General features: G+C 41.4%; 1 protein-coding gene across 1 annotated transcript in view; it reads right to left on the reverse strand.

The window, feature by feature from the left end:
- MOCS1 (molybdenum cofactor synthesis 1) overlaps positions 1 to 12,250 on the reverse strand; it is a 23,951-nt gene extending 11,701 nt beyond the window's left edge. Inside the window, exons 1-3 of the mRNA XM_009077996.1 lie at positions 12,143 to 12,250; positions 11,383 to 11,550; positions 4,857 to 5,021 (exon numbers count right to left, since the gene is read on the reverse strand). Of these exons, the coding sequence (XP_009076244.1) occupies positions 4,857 to 5,021; positions 11,383 to 11,539 (322 nt within the window). The 5' untranslated portion in view covers positions 11,540 to 11,550; positions 12,143 to 12,250. The remainder of the gene's footprint in view (positions 1 to 4,856; positions 5,022 to 11,382; positions 11,551 to 12,142) is intronic.
- Between the last annotated feature and the right edge of the window lie 7,770 nt (positions 12,251 to 20,020).

The following is a 20,020-nucleotide window of genomic DNA, read 5'->3' on the forward strand; positions in this document are numbered from 1 at the left end:
AACCCGGCTAGGGTGGGGGCAGCCACAGCCTCCCTGTGCCAGTGTCTCACCACCCTCACAGGAAAAAAACCTCTTCCTAATATCTAACCTCAATTTCCCCTCCTTCAATTTGTACCCATTGCCCGTTGTCCTGTCACTGCAACTCCTAACCAAGAGTCCCTCTCTGGCTTCCCTGGAGCCCTTCAGCTATTGAAAAGTGGCTATGAGGTCTCCATGCAACCTTCTGTCCTCCAGGCTGAACAGCCCCAACTTCCTCAGCCTGTCTTCACGGGGAGACGCTCCAGACTTATCAACTTTGTGGTCTCCTCTGGACTTGCTCCAACAGTTCCACATCCTTCTTATGTCGAGGGCTCCAAAACTGTAAGCACTATTCCAGGTGGGGTCTCACAAGAGCAGAAGAGAGGGGGAGAATCACCTCCTTTGACCTGCTGGCCACATTCCTTTAGATGCAGCTCAGGATTCCATTGGCTTTCTGGACTGTGGGCACACACTGCAGCTCATGGTGAGCTTCTCATCCACCATCACCCCCAAGTCTTTTTCCTTTTTGCTGGTCTCAATTACTTCCCCACCCAACCTGTGGGTGTGCCTGAGATGGCCACAGCCCAGATGTAGGACCTTGCCCTTCATTTTGTTAAACTTCATGAGGTTTGCATTGTTGCACCTCTCAAGCCTGTCAAGGTCCTTCTGGATGGCACATCCCTTCCCTCCAGCATGTCGACTGCCCCACACAGCTTGGTGTTGTCAGTGAACTTGCTGAGGGTGCACTCAATCCCACTGTCCATGTCACCAACAAAGATGTTGAACAGTATTGGCCCCAGCACTGACCCCTGAGGGACTCTACATGGACAATGATCTGCTGACCACAACTCTGTGTGCAACTGTCCAGCCAATTCTTCATCCAGCAAGTGATCCACCCATCACATTCATGTCTCTCCAATTAAGAGACAAGGATGTCATGTGAGATATTGCCAAATGCTTTGCATAAGTCCAGGTAGATGATATCAGTTGCTTAATTGCTTCATAAGCCAGTCCTAATGCTAGTCCTAGCTGCAAAAAGAGGTGAAAAGCAAAGAGAAGGCAGTGCAACAACTCCTGTGAGCAACTGTTTGAAGTTATGACTTGTCACCCTTCTCAATCACCACATATTTGTGCATGTGCTCATGAACTTTGCAACACCTGTGGCAGATCTCATTCTAATTAAGCAATTTCGCAGGCAGAATGTGGCAACAGAGATAATGATACAGTGCTGTAACTACAACTCAGAGCCATAAATGGGATCAAAAAATCTCTGCAACTGCTCAGAAAAATCTTACGTGTGACCTCAGGATTGCAGAAAGGTGAAACTGAATGTAACTACAAAGGCCAGGAAGCAACCACTGGCAAGCAGCAGATCAAAAACTCCACATTTGAAACACTGCATGCTTGGGCTCAGCTTGCTGTAGAGGCACTGGACAGGATTACAGCTTGCAATACATTTAGGCTCAATGTCCTTCCCAGTTCTGCCTCTTACCTCCTGCCATGCTAGCATAAGAGCATGGTTTAGAACAACTCTCCAAAATCTCTACAAACAAAAAATCTATTCTGATTAACAACAACTATGAACTTATTTCCACTAAAATATTTTGGAGCAGGGTGAGTATTTAAACCAAAAATTTATTACAGTAAAAAATTAAAAATCTGTAACTGCATTTTACAATTTGATGTTAACTGTTTTCTGTTTTTCCTTTATGAAAAGCTGTTAGGAGTTCATTTGTATTGCCATACTTACTGAAACATCCCCTCTAAATCAAAGTCCTTGTGTGGTAATGGAACAATAAAAAGAATAAAACTAAAACCTTTCAAAATATTAGAGCAGAAATGTCATTGTGTTGTAAAATATTTTCAAGTCTCACAAGTTCTCTGAGTTTTTGTTTGACATTTCAAGATGACAATCCTCCTCTTCCACTCAATGAAAAATTTCAGTATTTTCATCATATTAGATCTCTTCAGTAATCAGAACTTTAGCCAGCTTTAAAGGAACCATCCAGTACAATCCTGTGTGGAACAACACCTCCCACCATTTCATCCTTACACAAAAAAGAGAATTCAGGCCAATGTTTAATGATGCATTTACGGTACAATATTATCTCATTTTCCTGGTACTGAACAAGAAAAGGAAGGGACAGGCTGTGAAACAGGTAAGACTGACTACCTGCAAGAAAGCACTTTTCATTTGTTCATTCCTTAGAATGTGGTAGACGGGGAGAAGTAGAAATATTATGGTTCTCTAATACACTTTCATGTATCAGTGAAATCTCTGGTGACCTCACAGAAACCATTTGGAAGAGCAGATGTAATGCAGGGCACCTGCACCAAAGATACAAACTTTCAGTATCTTCTTAAAACCCAATGGAGGAAAACAATGACTTTTCAGCAGAGCAGAAAAATTGGTTCCAAGTTTCCTGAGTTCCTGGTAACCCCCATAATCAGATGACACCTTTCCTTTCCAGAGAAGTTACCAGCCTGTAAGAATTCAAGACCAGGAACCCCTCATACCTTAACAGAGCTGTATCTTGTTGCCTCTGGAACTGCCACAGGAGACAGGGTAGCACAGTAGGGTAGGCACTTTATTCTCTGGTCATTCCATACTTGGAAATCTCCTTTTAAATAAAACCCCTAACAATAACGAATGTATTTTTACATAATTTCAGCCCTTAACCTTAACAAAAGAAAAAAAGAACTCAGTGTACTCTTTTTACCTGATCTCCACTTCAAAAAAGAAAACAAAGTATCTGTGACTTGGAGACTTATTTTCCTCTTTAAAAATATTGAGTAATAGAAAACTTCCTTGTCCATTTGCTATGCAGTTCAGTTGAGCAATTTCTCTGCTATTAAAGAGCTTTTTTTCTTTAAAGAGGGAAAAGAACATTTGTATAAATAAAAATTACCTTCATCCCCTAATAAATTTTAGTTTACTTTCTAAGCAGCACATTCCTAACAGCTTCCAATCAGATATGAGAAGCTGTGGCCTTATAATTCAGGAAGCTGGAGGCTTAGGTTTGTCCCTTCAGTAGCAAAGGGCGGGCTTGTTTCCAGCAAATGCCACAAACCAGGTAATAAATGCAGAGAGCAGAAGGAAGGAGCATAGTCAATACCTGCTTGTGATTAGATACTCCCAGATACTGCTCTGGGGGCCAACTGTGCCATGACACAACCAGATTAATGCAACAGCCTACGCTAGAAGGATAATGCTCCAGTCAGATTCATGACAGGAATAGATTTCTGCACCGTGATATAGAAACACGAATTAGAGCTCCCAGAGAGAGTGCAGACAAAGACACCTTTCTGCACCTGCAAGCAGAACTTTGATTTGATAGTAGAGTGATTCAAATGTTGACATTACTTCTCAGAGCATTCCAGATTTCTACATCCCTTTTCCTACATCTATTTTAGGTTGTTGCACCATCTGGTGGCAATTTAGAGGTTTTGTTGGAATTAGAAGTTCACAGACTGACAAAGTTACATCACTGGACAGAAAGACGATAAAAGATCAAATCAGTTTTAGTTTGGAAGAAACCCCAACCATAAAGCTGAACTCCAAGATGAGCTTTAGGATTCATTTAAACAAGAATCTGTAACACTGGGCATATTCAGGCATTTTTCAAACTGTTTGGAATTATTTGCTCAATCAGAAAGAAGTTACAAAGCAAACAGCCCTCTTCAAATCACCCCATGCACAGTTTATATTTATTCCTATTAAAAAATAGTGGAGATATGGAACATCACTAAGCACAGGTGAGACCACTGCTAGCATGCCCCAAATACAACTTCCAGAAACTGCCACAATTTATGACAAGAAGTTCAGTTCTTGCGGCATCTTGGTTCACAGCTGCTATAGCAGGAACATCTGTTTATTTGAACAGCATTAAAGACAGGCAGCACATGAAACCAACACAAGATTTGAAGAGACCTCTTGATATCTATGATGAATCACTAATCAGGCAGTTATTGGCAGCTGTAGTTACAGTCCCACTGACTGTGGTGAGTTGAGCATCTTCTACTCCACCAGCTCCAACTAAAGGGGCTCTACCTATCTAAGCACTGTAGAAAGAAGGAAAGAGACTCACTATCAAATACACTAGTACGGACTTGTGCTGGTTTGGCCTGAAGTAGAGTTAACTTTCTTCACAGTGCCTAGTATGAGGCTATGTTTAGGACTTGGGCAGGGCACAGGGTTGATATTACAGAGATGTTTCGGTTGTTGCTGAGCAGAGCTTACACAGAGCCAAGCCCTTTTCTGCTTTCCATACTGCCACACTGGCCAGGAAGTTGTGGGGGCATTGGAGATTGGGAGAAGACACAGCTGAGACAGGTGACCCAAATTGACCAAAGGGATATTCCATACCATATGACATTATGCTCAGTATATAAGGTGGGAGGAAGAAGGAAGAAGGGGGGACATTTGGAGTAATGGTATTTGTCTTCCCAAGGAACAGTTAGGTGTGATGGGGCCCTGCTCTCCTGGAGATGGCTGAACAACTCCTGCCCATGGGAAGCAGTGAATAAATTCCTTATTTTGCTTTGATTGTGTGTGTGACTTTTGCTTTTTCTATTAAACTGTCTTTATCTCAGCCCATGAGATTTTCTAGCTTTTATCCTTCTCCTTCTCTCCCCCATCCTGCTGGTGAGGGAGTGAGCAAGTGACTGTGTGGTGTTTGGTGGCTGACTGGGGTTAAATCATGACAAGACTACTTTTCCTAGCCTCAGAAGGACAGCAATTCACTCCCCTCTCAAAGTAACTGAGTGTGAAAGACACCAAACAACTCACAACACTCCTTCAGGTATTAACACAGTTGCCTTGGAAGACAAGTCTGTACCTTTCCTTCGGACAATGAACTCAAATTTAGCTGGGACCAAGGTATCCAGGCTAATGTTAATGGCATTCAGTCCTGCCTCCTTCAGTCGGGGCAGCAGTCTGGTTAAGTTGATCCCATTGGTTGTGACAGCAATGGTTTTCAGTCCTTCTAGCTTGTATAGTTGACCTAGGAAATTAAAAGTAAAAAGAACACTTTAAAAGAAGTAATTCAAATGTAAGTTTCACAGAAAGGCTAAAAGATTTGTGAAACAAAGAAAAAAGTATCACTGAGGGTGTGAGGAAAACATGGGCACCTCAGTGCTTCGGCCTTCTTCCAGCTGTATTGGTTTAATAGACCCATTTTAGCACAAATCCATTTCAGAAGGTATGAGAGACAGCAATTCCTTGCAAGCAAAACTGATGATAAAGTTTTACTTTATCAAAATCCACACTTTGTTCTCCATTTACTTTGAAAGAAGGTACATGAAATCAGAGGCCTTCTTTCAACAGTAATCATCTAGCTTTGCAAACTGCATTTTATGTTCTGCAATAACAATAAACAGCAAACCATTCCTTTCATACCTGACACTTGAGCTCGCCGTGTTTATTTCGCAACATTTACCCTACTATGCTTTACCAAAAACCAGTTTGAACCTAGAAGTAGCTGCCAACAGCAGTGACTCAACTGAAAGAAATACCACATACAATCCTAACCAAACTGAAAGAGGTCAACATATTAGACTATCATAGAGAATCCAAGGCAACAACATCCAAGGGACAAAACACTTGCACTTGACAACTGAAATATTTCCATTACCCACAGAGGTAGCCCAGCCAACTGGAGAGCACTTACACAAGACACTAAAAAATGGCTACCCAAAGAAAACTGCACAAGAAACAGTTAATATCATGAGATTAAGATTTAGAAAATAGTTGCCTCCTCATAAGCCAAATGCAGAAATCCTCAGCATACCAGATCTCCAGAGGGTAGGCTTTCAAACCTTCAGTTATCAGTACAATAACAAATAAGAAAAAACCTTCACAAACAACTTGCAGAAGCAGAGCCATAGCACAGTCATTTTCTTTGCTTTTTCCTCCCTCCTTCTGTTATAGCCTCCACCCTAATCAGCTAAGAAATATTTGAAGAACCCTTACTCTTAAGGCAGCTTTAATTACTGCACAAATATTTCACAGTCCTTCTTCCCTCACTATTTTACCTCTATTTCTTTGTGTTTATAAGGGCTTTACTTCTGCTTTAGCTCATTTCCCAGCTATTGGCAAAATATTCACCCTAAGCTGGGCCCAGAACTCTGGAATGGGGCAATCCAGGTCACAGCAAAGATGCTGAAGTTTAGAGCAGCAGGATTTTGCCACGTAAAGACATTTAGAACCTGAGGCTGTAAGGAGAGAGCAATCCTTACCAAGTAATATTTTTTTTCTAACATTTACCTCTCAAAATCCTCTCAAATGACCAAGAATAACCTCTTCCTAGAGGATAAGCACTACTGGCCCAATTTTGCCATAGCTACCCTTACCAGCCTAGTCTTTGTGAGAGCATAGGATATACACTGCAGCCAGAGGATAGTGTAGGAACATCACTACTTCTATTTATAGCCTCAGAATACACAAAATGCTCAACCTCAGAACAGAGAAATAAGACTAGGTGCCATACATGTTTCATTGCTAGAAATGTAATATGCATAAAGGTAATGCAGAAAACTAGAGATATGTTGCAGCCTAAAATGGAAAAATTAAAAAAAGTAGCATCAGCTGATCAGGTCAGTTAGTGCAGGCAGCAGCTGTTGTCGTGTACCTTTCTCCTCATCAGACAGGATGAGATAAAGGGTGAGGCAGAGGAAGTAGACTAATACATGGAACCACCTGTATTAACAAACTGGACAGGAGCCAACTGTAAGAAATTAAGCTTAACATTAACACCAACAAGTTAAAAAGGACCAGTAAGTACATTTCCCCGAGTGCAATGTGCAGTGTCTTAGCTTCCTGGCTTCATAGAATCATCAAGGTAGAAGAGACCTCTAAGATCACCAAGTCCAACCATTAACCTGCCACTCTCTTGTAATCCCTAAACCATATCCTCCAGCATCAGATCCAGACACCTCTTAAACACTTCCAGGGATGGTAACTCCACCACCTCCCTGGGCAACCTATTCCAGTGCCTGACCATCCTAACAGGAAAATTTTTTTTGCCTAACATCTAATCTGAATCTCCCCGGTCTCAGCTTATGACCATTACCTCTAGTCCTCTCACTGCAGGCATGGCAGAAGAGACTGTCCCTCACCTCTCTACAACCCTCTTTCAGGTAGCTGTAGCGAGCAATGAGGTCACCCCAGAGACAACTCTTCTCAAGGCTAAACAAACCCAATTCCCTCAGCTGTTCCTCATATGACATGTGTTCCAGGCTTTTTCTGAGCTTTGTTCCCCTTCACTGGACTCACTCCTTTTTTAAATTGAGGGGCCCAAAACTGAACACAGTACTCAAGCTGTGGCCTCACCAATGCTGAGTATAGGGGGAGGATCATTTCCCTAGTCCTGCTGGCCACACTATTCTTGATAGAGGGCAAGATGTCATTTACCTTCTTGGCCACCTGTCACACTGTTGGCTCATATTGAGCCACTGTCTACCAGCACTCCCAAGTCCCCTTCTGATGAACAACACTGGAGCCACTCCTTCCCCAGCCTCTAGCACTGCACAGGGTTGTGGTGTGTCAGGTACAGGACCTGGCACTCCACCTTATTGACTCTCATGCAGTTGTCCTCAGCCCATTGATCAAGTCAGTCCAGATCTCTCTGTAGAGCTTTCCTACACTCACGCAGATTGACACTCCCACCCAATTTAGTGCCATCTGCAAATCCTTCACTTAATCCCCATGCTAGTAGATGACTGTAAGTGGTTTAAGCCAGTTCTTTTGCACAGTTCCCTCATTATCCTGGGGTGGATTTTATCAGGGCCCATGGACTCGTGAGCATCACTACTAGGGCCCGTGGCTTGCTGAGTTCTAAATTCAAAAAGGATTAAAGAGATTTCATAACTTTGTAACTTTCCTTGCACCTGTATTAAATTTGTTTGCTGACCTTTGATCGCTGCTTTGGCACCAATCATCACAAGCAAAGGCAACTAATAAGAACTACCAGCTAGAATAGGAAACAGAACAGATGCCATAATTCAACAGCACAAGACTAAAAACATTTATGTCAGGCTCAAGCCATCAAGTAAACCTTTATACTTTTTCCTTTAGGATCAGGAGCATCTTCTTAAATAGACAAGTTTCTTACATATTCTCTTCTAATCACCTACTTAATGGCACTTCTCCTGACTGAGGCCAGAAAAGGGATGCATATCTCCTAATGTAAGAGTTAACAAGTCTATGCTATACCACTTCACTCTTGAAATATGTATGCTGCTATTAAAAAAAAAAAATTAAAAAAAATAAAATCAGCCAATCATCCATTTCCCACCCCATGGAAAATGATTTTGTCAGTGGAGATGTGTACTCCTCAGACTATTAATAATTAATGACACTCACTTTATATCCGGTGCTTATTTATACTTTGCGTATCCCAAAAGAGACAGATTCTATATTCCACAATCAGCTGCTTCAGAAAAGTCTCAAACATATGTTCCCAGCAGTACCCAGGACATCCTTTAGCTGTCAGCAAGTGTTAGTTGCTGAGTCATAGTTTATGCATCTGCATGCGCTAAAAGATTTGAAATAATCTAAAGAACTGTAGCAGGTCTCTGGATAACATGATCTGCTATGGTAGCTTCAAATCACATTTGTTCATTGAAACAAAAAACCTTGAATAGTTGGTAATAGTAATCCAGCACTAATCTTTTTGAGCTTTACTGATATTTCACACACACCTTATGGTTCAGAGAAAGGTTTGCTGAAAACTAACCTAACTTAAATCTCAACCATTCAGTGCCTGAGATATTGCAAGCCAGCTTCTATAAAACATCTAGAAAACCAGATTAACTCTGGAACAGCCCAGACCAGACCACTGTGCTAAGGTGGCTTCAATAAAGGTGCTTTACTCAAATTCTGCTGAAGACACTTTTGGGCTTGTTTTTCCTTCAATGAGTTAGCCCACAGCTGTTAAATTGATCTATTTAGTTTTGAGGCTTATCTTGATCCCAGACTTAGGCACCATAGAATAACACCAAAGTCTGAGAAGACAAAGTGCTTATGACTTAATTTGCCAATTTTCAATAGGCCATAGAAGAAAAACAGCAAGGCTAATACAAATCCATGACAGAATGAACTAATGAAACAGGACAATCATCTTTAGCATCCATTACATTCATCCAAGATCATTACTCTCTTGTCATGCATTAAAATGATCACTATGCATCCGTCAAAGTTCAGCTGTGAACAGGAACACACACAGAATGAAAGCCCATAGTTCAAAACCATCCATCTCCCTCTTTCAGACACAGAAATATAGCTTTGAGAATTCCCTCATTTGGGTAAAACAAAACAACAAGATTTCTATCCTTCCAATACCAATACTCTAGAATTGCAGCAATGCAATAATTATTTCACAGTGACCTGACCACTGTGAAACCATCAGAGTAGCCGTGTTGAGTATAAAAAGTCATGAGCTACCACTGATAAATCAAAAAAGGTGCATACACTAGGAAACAAAGTTCTTCACTGAACTGATGACATTGTTGATTTCAACTCATTTTCACGCCCATACTATATGCTGAACTGTATTGTAGTTTAAATTACAAACCATTATATAAATCTTTTATAAAGAAACTTTTATAAGAAAGTTATAAAGCCCTTTTATAAGAACCAATAATTATACGTATCACTAGAAATGAGGAATGACTTCTTGAAAGAAACATCTCTCGAAAGGCACACAGCTATCGTGTTACCTATCGTGTATGGGCAAAATGTGCTAGACAACGATATTCCAGATTTCCAAAAATATGACGTTAGTGCACTTTCAGGACTCCTCACAAACGAGGTTCAGTGAGATTCAAGCCAGCTTACTGTAATGGACCTTTAAGAAATGTTTATTTCGAAGCCTTGGCTTTGATGGCTTGCTGGGATTGCCTCAAAGCTTGCTGAGTCACAGGATGCTTCTGGCCATGGAAAAATCCTCTGGCTGCCAAGATAAGGAAGCTCCATTGTCCACCACCTAAATCCTCCAGCTAACAGATCTGACATCCCCTCCAGCTGCCAAGATCAAGAGACTGGGAATTGCTTTGAGTTCACCCTGCAACTCGAAGGGAGCTGACCAACCAGTGCCCCAGAGCCCTAGAAAAAAGGACCAGCGTCCAAAGTGAAGGTGCACACACTCACCACTGAAGAAAAAACTACCATGGATCACCAGAAAGCTGCTGGACCTATGGTGGTGACTATCTCTGCTTTGGCACAGCAAATCTTGCTTCCTTCTAACTAACCCCCTTTCCTGTTTCTAACTTTCCTATCACCCCTTCTCTCCCCCTTGTGTGACCAATAATAAAATCACACTCCCTAACAGTATTTTGAGCTTGTTTGTGTCTTAATTCACATTGAGGGAATCAAACACTCAGTCTTAGTGGATGAGACACTCACTCCAGCCATACCTTTTACAGCTATAAACAGGTCAGTTCTACACACTACATTGCTCTGCTGCTTCCTTTGGAAAAGACCATAAAGGTCTTCCACATCCTGAACAAAACAGAGCAGAGGCAGAGACTGTTTTCTGCACCAAAGCTCACTGTATCAATATGCAATTTCTTTTCCTTCAAGACCTTCACCTTCCATGTTAAACCTTTCTTATTTCAGTACTTGTAAGAGTATATGTGCAGAAACCAAGAAGTTCAGTTGTCTACAACACACTAAAGTGCACTCACCTGCATACCTGTAATCTAATATATTGCCACCACACAAAGCTATTGCAATTTTCTTAACATAAGTCTTTGGACAGAGGCAAAAATCACCTGGCTCCAGAAAAAACCACAGGCACAGTCAGTCAACGCAACACCAATCAAAGAAGGCAGACTTCTAAAAATTATCCAGTAATTTACCTTTCATTTAAGTAAAAGTCTTCATCAATATCTGTAAATAACCAGTCCTTATTAAACACAGACAAGCAAGTGACATCTTACCAAGGTAACAAAACAAAACTACAACAAACACACACAACCCCCTCCAAAATGAAAGAGAAAGCTTGTTTTGTTTGTAAGTACATATCAATTGTTTCTCCCCAGCAAAGACCTAGTCATATCAATTCTTGATTTTTCACCCCAAGGATGCACTATTGCAAGCTACTCCAGCAGATGTTGAATATGAAGACAACACTAAGTTCAGCTGCTATAATATAAAGAGGCATAAGTTCCAAGCAGCAGATCACAAATGAAAGTTTTCTGAAAGGAACTATCCTGAATTTTACTATGTTGGGAAAAAGCACCATCATTAAACAAATAATTATTTTTCAGGTTGCTGGGCTGCATTAGTAGATAGCTATAAGGCTAATTCTTGGATCAATATGTAACAAGTCACTCTGAGACACACTGTATTGATTTGGAACTCACCCACAATGTCAACCACATCGGGACGGATAAGTGGCTCTCCACCTGTTAGTCGGATCTTCTCTACACCTTCTTTCACAAACAGTCTGGCTAGGGTGATTATCTCCTGAGCAGTCAGTAGTTCTGATTTAGGAGTCAGCTGAACACCTTCCTCGGGCATACAGTACTGACCTGAAACAAAGATTACAGAAATACACAGGGGAAAAAATAACCAGCAACAATTAATATTAATGGGCAAAAGGTAAAATTTCACCATCACCTAAGAATTTCCACATTTCCTTCAGAAGAAAAGCCAAGCCTCATTTGATGTGTCTCAAAATTACAATGGATCCACTTTGGAGGAAAAGCTGATCTTATTTCTATCTAACCTGCATTCAAACAGAGGCACCAAATTCAATTGGTAGGTACTGGGCCATTGCCACAAACTTTGCAGACATAATTGGGGGAACACCCAGGTGTGAGCTTTCCTGCTTATCGTACACTTTGGGTATGGATTACAAGCATTATTATCCAAACCACACCAAGCCTGATAAAAGACCTGTCACTTCCACCTGTCTCTGGCAAATCCCTAGGTTTGCTTCTGCTTTCCCATCCTACCAGCAGCTCAGCCTCAAATTAGTCTCTATCTTGCCCTTTTCTATTACATTGTGAAGATAAGAAACAGCACAGGGCCAACACAGTATAATAATACCCTAACTCAAGCCTTGGTTTTTGCACAGTATGTGTCTAAGAGCTTTGTTCAAGGAAGACAGCAGACACTTACACCTGAGGTTGCATTTCTCAGTCAAAGAAATTCGCAAGTAATTGTGCTGACGCCCAAAGCTGTCTGTCAAAAAAGCAGAGAAGGGAGCAGCTCGTTCCAGCAGAAAGCGTCCTCTTCCTGAGCTTTGCAATGCCTGTAACAAAAAAAAGCAAGTGTTAAATATTTGAATAGTTATCCTATCAACTTGCTGTATAAATATTAACTTTGAACTCAACCGATAATTATTATTCCATTTTTTTCCTCACAGGAACAGCTGCACAAGAAAAACCCATGACTTGTCTTTGTGGCCAAAACTGGCCATTTATTGACTATGTTTCACACCCAACATAATTCCATGGAACTTTACTGTGATTTTCCCCATTCATTTTAAGATACAGCCTCTTTGCCACAGGGGCTTCGGGCTTTTTGTGCTGAATAGGAGGCTTTTTTTTCAACTGCCTGTTTTTCCACTTTCCAGAATCAATGACCCAGGGCCACCCAACTTCAATACAGCCCTTGGATAAATGAAATCACATAGAAGGGGCCCTGCCCTCTTTGCACTTCAACACAAGAGAACTACAAGTTGATGAAACACTGCACCTCTGCTTGAGCTCCTACCAACTTTCACGTGCAAGATGTAACATTTTGTTATTAGCAAAACCAAATTACTGCTATGTACAATTATGTTTCATGATGTCTGTTTCAGAAAGATTTCCAACAAGGTCTTCCTGTCTAAACCTGAATAACAGAATACTTCCAGAAAGCTTGTCTCAGTTAAAAGATGATCAATAATATATAAGGGCACAGTGGAACAGGAAGAGAAACATCCGATTCTGAACACTTCACCAGTTCAAGACAACATTAAAAAAAAAATAAAATCAAAATTATAATAATGTCTTTATGAAGAAAGATTTCCAACAAGGTCTTCCTGTCTAAACCTGAATAACAGAATACTTCCAGAAAGCTTGTCTCAGTTAAAAGATGATCAATAATATATAAGGGCACAGTGGAACAGGAAGAGAAACATCCGATTCTGAACACTTCACCAGTTCAAGACAACATTAAAAAAAAAATAAAATCAAAATTATAATAATGTCTTTATGAACTGTCATGATTAAAAAAAAAAAAAAATCATCAAAATTATAATAATGTCTTTATGAACTGTCATGAAGTGGATATTAAGTGGTTTCTATTTACAGTTTTGGGGTTTTTTTTAAAAGCACAATATAACACATTCTAGAGCATCACAATTTTTAGGAAGTATGCGTATCTGCCCTCTAAAATGAGAGCGTAGGAAGGACATGGTCCAGCTGGAGGCAGATGAGAGGAGGCCACAAAAATACTCAGCAGGCTGGAGCACCCATCCTATGAAGACAGGCTGAGAGAGTTGGGGCTGTTCAGCATGGGTAAGAGAAGGCTCTGGGGAGCCCTTACAACACCTTCCACTACCTAAATGGACTACAAGAGAGCTGGAGAGGGACTTTTTACAAGACCATGTAGCGATAAGGACACAGGGGAATGGCTTTAAACAGAAAGAGGATAGATTTAGATTAGGTATTAGGAAGAAATTCTTCACTGTGAGGGTGGTGAGGCACTGGAACAGGCTGCACAGATAAGATGTGGATGCCTCATCTTTTAGCCCACGACTCAAATTGCCATGTTATATCTGTTTTTCTACACCTGTAAAGCACAGCTGAAACCACCCTGCTACTTTTGGAAAACACTTGGATATCTTAAGCAAAACATACAGTTACTGAACCAACTCTTATCACAGTACTGCAGAAAAGCAAAAGTTTACCAACACACTTTAATCAGCTGGTGGAGACTTGCTTCAGGCACTACATACAAACATCCACAAACAACATAACCCAAACCCTGCCAAGCCTTTCCATCTACTATATCACAGTTAAATTAGCATTTTGTAGGAGGTCAGTTTCATAACTCATGACAGAGGCCAGCTGCCCAGCATCACAAAACAGAGAAAAAAAATAATTAAAGGAATTACCCTCACTGGATCCTTGTTAGTTAACTCCATACAGACAAGCCAATAGTCAGCCAAGAAAACTAGAAGAAAGCTAAATCATTTCTGAACATACAGTGAATTTTATCTGCAGTGAATCAGCACATAGAAAACCATTTCCGTATATATGGTGTTCACAAAGTTAGTGTGTGTGAATCAGCTGCAGAGTTGTGTCTCAAGTCAAAATCCCGTTGACTCGTCTTGATAGGCTGCAGCAGAAAAAGGATTAAATAAAGTTTTGACATAAATTTAAGAAGCAGAATGAGGAACCACATAAAATGACACACTAGCTAGTACTCAAATTGCTTACCTAAGCAAAAGTCACAAGTTATATCTAGTGAAAAACAGACTTATGTAATCTCCAGACATACCAAAATCAGCATGTATGGGATGATGCCAAGGGACTGGGCAGAAACACACAGAGCCATGGCCATCAGCTCCCTGGCTCTGGTAATCACTAGTAACCATAGGAGTTAATCCTGAACAGCATTTCAACACAGCCCTTGCAAGAAATCTGAAAGGGTCAGCTAAAATGTTGAACAATCCAGGTATGCTAGCTGAAAAGCGTTTTATTCTGAAAACATCTTTTGGAAAACATCTTTTTAAAACATCTTTTGGAAAACATCTTTTTAAAACATCTTTTGGAAAACATCTTTTTAAAACATCTTTTGGAAAACATCTTTTTAAAACATCTTTTGGAAAACATCTTTTTAAAACATCTTTTGGAAAACATCTTTTTAAAACATCTTTTGGAAAACATCTTTTTAAAACATCTTTTGGAAAACATTTGCGGTTGGTTGGAAGATTGATCTGGTCTATCTTCCAGAGGTGAACCCTCAATGACCAGATCCACCAGAAAGCAAAGGTAACCCAGGAAGAGATCCAACTTCAACCATCAGCAGTTGCACTAATTTTGATTCCAGCTGCGATAACACTACAGCTGCTGCTGAACTTTAAAGCAGGAGCAGTCATTCTTGGCAGCACAGTCTTTCCTAAACAATCTACTTCACTTTGTGATCCAAACAGCTTTGCAGTAAGATAAGACTAGAAGAACTTCCATGGCAGAAAGTGACTAGATAACATAAAGGTGATACAAAGTGTCTGTTTCAAAGCCCAGAAAGCATCTGTTTACCCCTGATAAGTTGCAGTAATAGTTTCCACATCAAGGCCTTCCTGCCAGAAGAAAGCCACCCCTTTCAATTTCAGTAGCAGGGGCCACAACAGCACAGGGGTAAGGTGCACAAGGCCCGCCTTCCAGGGACCTGGCCTTCCCCTCCCTGCAGCACCAAAGGTGTCAGAGGCAACTCCTCTGCAGTTACATTCATTGCTCACACTTAGACGTGTTCTTTCATCTCCCTCTTCTCTAGCATGCAGAACAGGTTATCTGTTTTTTAAAACGTCCCCTGGAAACTGCTCCAGCCTGGAAACCTGTGGGTTGCTGGTGAGCTCAGCACCAGAAAATCCCAAGTTAGGAGGCTTACTTTAATAGAAATGCTGGCACGGCTGCACTTGTCGTGAGGGTTTCTCAGAATACAAGCAGGGTTAACTCAAAGAGCCCAGGTAAATATCCAGACTTCATTTCTGCTTCTTCCCCAGTTAGAAAACTCATCTCAGAACAAACTAAATCTAAAGATACTTTAAATCTGACAAACTCAGAAAAAACCCCCACAACATAAAGTATATTTCCTGTGTTGCTTTCTGGCTTGGTTGGATTTCTGACATTATCCTTCCTGATATTTTGGAAAAGTGTTCACATTTGTGAGGGAAAGCATTCCCATGCTTATTAAAATTATCTGAGCCATCCTCTCCTGTTTCTTTCTCAGTAACTGTTGTTTGCATCTTTTTCAGATCAGGCTTCCTTACCTACGCCACTTGAAGAAATAACAGCACAAACCTCCTGCCTCCCTCTTTTAGAGTGTGCATTACAGGGAGAGAAAGAAGTGGAAAGTTGTGCTCCCTGACAGAAAGGAGGCAAGAGAGGGAGACTTTAATGGTTGCATGTAATGGAAGCCAAAAGTGCACACTTTCCGGGCTAATAATATGCTTAAAATAACTTCCTGTTTTCAGGAAGAAGCCACCACTGGAATGCGATGCAGGAAACTGGTTCTGTTCTTGGTCTGCCATCCACCCGTGTGGCTGTTATAGACAAGGAAATAACAGGAATAACACTGCCCTTCATTAATTATTCTAAAATGAACTGTCCAGAAGGAGCATTAAAAGAGCAGGCACTCAGCAGGCAGTTGGTGTCAATAAACTTTAAAGTTTCTAGTGAAATAACTAACTTTTGTACTCTTGCAGCAATGTAGTGAGTTTTAGAACAGAGAAAAGAAAAACATGTTCCAGAGCTACCAGAACTTCTTCCCATCAGCTTCATGCTGTGTACAGAAATGGGTTTGTCTGGAAAGGAAGAATGACTGGAGATGGAATTTTTAAGCTGCCAGTTCTGTTTCTGTCTGGTCTGATGTCAGCAAGGAGGAATTAAGAGACACCCATGAAGAGTTCAGTAGCATCAGCTTGAGCTCCAGTGAAGCAGGAAGAGAGCAAAAGCTGCCTGCAACAGTTCCCAGGCTACAGGGAAAGGGTTATTCAGTTCCCTGAAGTAGGAACAGGTGGATGGTTGTTGGCATTTTAACATATCATTGCCCAATCACATATTTTTTTCAATCAAAAGGGATGGTTATAAGTCCCTGCTCTCCTCTCCCTACAGTTGAAAGGAGACATATCTGCACATAGAAGGAATATGCCCTGTCCCACAGTGTGTTTTAGCTGATCTGTGAAAAAAAAACAGTTTCACTTTCTGGGCTGTCAATCACATGTTCCCTACTAGCACTGAAAGAATGACAGCTTAGATGACTGCACCTAGCAGCTATATTTTGACAAGCTGTCAAACCCTTCAGACCTGCCAATTCACCTGTGGTTTCCAGAAGAACTGTTCTAACAATGCAGCAAAATTGGAAGCTGTCACCAGAGGTATCAATAACCACCAGGAACATCACAAACTGACAGACACTAAGAAAGGCTCAGATAAACCCAAGGGGGAAAAGAACAGAACTCTTATCTATTAATCAAGATGAAGATCAAGTACTATCCTTGAGCTCTACTCTTCCAGCTTCACCTTATACCCAGTGATATTTGTGCACTATGAAACAGGAATGCTTCCAAACACTTCGGCACAGGCCTCATGGACCACCACAACCTGTGTACCAATGACAGCGTCAGTGTTGCTCTTGCACCCACTGGCTCTCTCAGTTTCTTCAATCCTGTTGGCTTTGTGCACCAGCACTGCTGCCTCAAAGTAGCACCTAACGCTGCTGCAGCAACATCACAGACAACTCAGCAAAAGCTCTTCTCTTTCATGCCTCACCTTTAGTATCTTTGTAGGGAAGTGGTGACATAACGTCCTTGGTTCAACCTGGAAATCAGACAACCGCAGAGGCTGAAATGAGTCTAAGTAGGCCAAGTGCCAGAATGAGGTCTGAGCTGAGAATTCCAAGACAAATGTTTTTCTGAGGGCTCAGCAGCTGCTGCCCAACAGCTTACCCCAAACAGCACGGAACAGCTGTGGGTACTGGCACAGTGAGCACTGCTCAGGAACCGCAACCAGCTACCCACAAAATGGAGCTTTGGCACACACAGAGTTTCAGACAGGACTGGCTGAGAATAAGGGCCATATGAGGTCCTTCTGGGCAAGCTGAGCTCCCCACTTCATCCCAGCAGTGAAGGCTTCATTATGGCCACAGAAAATTTCAGGTGGTTGCGTTTGGATTACAGTACCTACATGAACAGATGGAGAAAGCTGAAGGGAAAATTTGTATCAAGGCATGATACAACTAGAGCAGGATAAAAAAAAAGCTAATTTCCTTCATGTTATTGCTCTCAAGAATCACTGCCTTAAGAGTCCTTTCACCTTCCTCTGTTGTTTCAAAAAGCTGGGGGTTTTGCATGTAAACATCCTGCTTACAATAAAAAAAATTGAAGAAAAAAAACAAAGTACTTTTTCTAGCCTACTGGAAAATACACAGTTTTGTAGCAGAAATATGCCACCCTACATGATTATTTTCATTCAAGAATATAATTTGGGCATGCATCATCATGGGAACAAGATGGCATCAGACTTTCTAACTGTGAAATAGTTAAAAAAAATCCCAACACTTGTACACAACCAAACTGAAAATATTGCTTTCAGAGTCCCTGTTGCTACCTACTCCTTCTAGTCTTAGAAAAAGCAAACCCACCCTGTGCACATCTCTGAGCTTGCATACCTTAAACACTAAGATACAAACAAAAAAATTGCTTACCACACAGTATCAGTACAGCAGCTGTACCAAACTCACTGTTTGTAACCTAAAGACTTTCAATGAATGGCCTTGAGCACAGCCTTTCAGTTGTCTCCTGAAGCTGCTGAGTTCTCCCTTCCACAGGTGGAATGACCATTTTAAAAGGGACTGAAACAGCCTAGTGCTCTCTTCTCCCATTTGCACACACATACCACCCACTGAAGTCTCATGAAACTAAACAGAATGCATGAGTACTTTCAGATCCAAGAGACAGTCAAGCAATATTCACAGCTGTTTTGAATGTCTGAACATCCTGTCAAGTGCAAGCACATTTCACTATCCCCTATGACTGTAATGCTAATTACTCCTCTCTACAGATGAATCCCAGGAGAGACAGAGAACAGAAAGGCACAACGAATGTCTTATCACTGTATAGTTCCTAAGTTTGCAGTGGTTTTATTTTTGCATTATCTTGCTTCTCAGGCCCTGCACTGGTAGGAGTCAGTGCCCTGCCACACTTGTCACAGTTACTATACCACACATACATAGCACCCATCCCATTCTTCCAACCTCTGTGGCTTTTGTCTGCTAAGGGAGTAGGGCTTTGAGAGATGGATGTTGTAATCAAGCTCAGAAGTATTCCTGAATGGTTGTTAGAACTACCCAGGGACCCAGCAACAGGGACTCTGAAAGCAATATTTTCAGTTTGGTTGTGTACAAGTGTTGGGATTTTTTTGACCAATTCACAGTTAGAAAGCAGTTAAAACTAATTCGTAATTCTGACTGGAATTTATACAAATGTCCTCAGCTTAGGAGAAAAAAAACCCAAAAAACAAACAAAAGAAACTCAATAACCTTTCCAGATTTCTGAGCCAAGTAAGCATTCAATAAAGCAATGCATGAATACATTTGACTTCCTGTAAATAAGTAAGTGGCAGTGAATGCAATCAATTCTGGCGACACAGAGTCTGTCACTAGTAGCTTTAACTTATTTTCTGCTTGTTAAAGCCAGCCATGCAACTGCAAGTAACTCAATAAATCATGTGCCAAGTGGGACTATTCTTTGTGCCATGCCCTATTTCTGCCAGAGGATTACAGAACTTGCTGTGCAGCCTTTTCTCCTGCATTTCGACACCAAGAGACTGAATTCACCTGCAGGACTTAAAGTTAAGCCGAGAGGAGCTATACCCGGAGAACAGCTGTATTTATTTCACACCACCAGCAGAACAAACAGGTTCAACGCCAAGCTCCCGTGATCATCGGAGCACAACAACCAAAAGCTACCAAACCACTCGGGTTTTGACCTAGGCTGATAAAACACCGTTGTGTAATCCCTCCTTCCATTGGGCAGTTGCAGAGATCCAGCTCGGTCGACAAAGCTGCGCGTCCAACGTACTTCAAAAGTAAGGCTGACATTTCAACAAAGCAACGACATAGAATTAGGCATCACTGCGTGTTTTGTTCACTCTTCCCTACCCCCGTCCAAACCAGGTCACGTTCACCACACAAACCACGGTCAGTCCGGGACAGGTTGTAAAATCCTACGGACAGCTTGGATTCCTGCGGGACGCGCGGACACAGCTGGGGCACAGCCCGCCCCGC

The sequence above is a fragment of the Acanthisitta chloris genome, unplaced genomic scaffold (assembly GCF_000695815.1).
Source record: "Acanthisitta chloris isolate BGI_N310 unplaced genomic scaffold, ASM69581v1 scaffold17357, whole genome shotgun sequence".
NCBI classification, from domain to species: Eukaryota; Metazoa; Chordata; class Aves; order Passeriformes; family Acanthisittidae; genus Acanthisitta; species Acanthisitta chloris.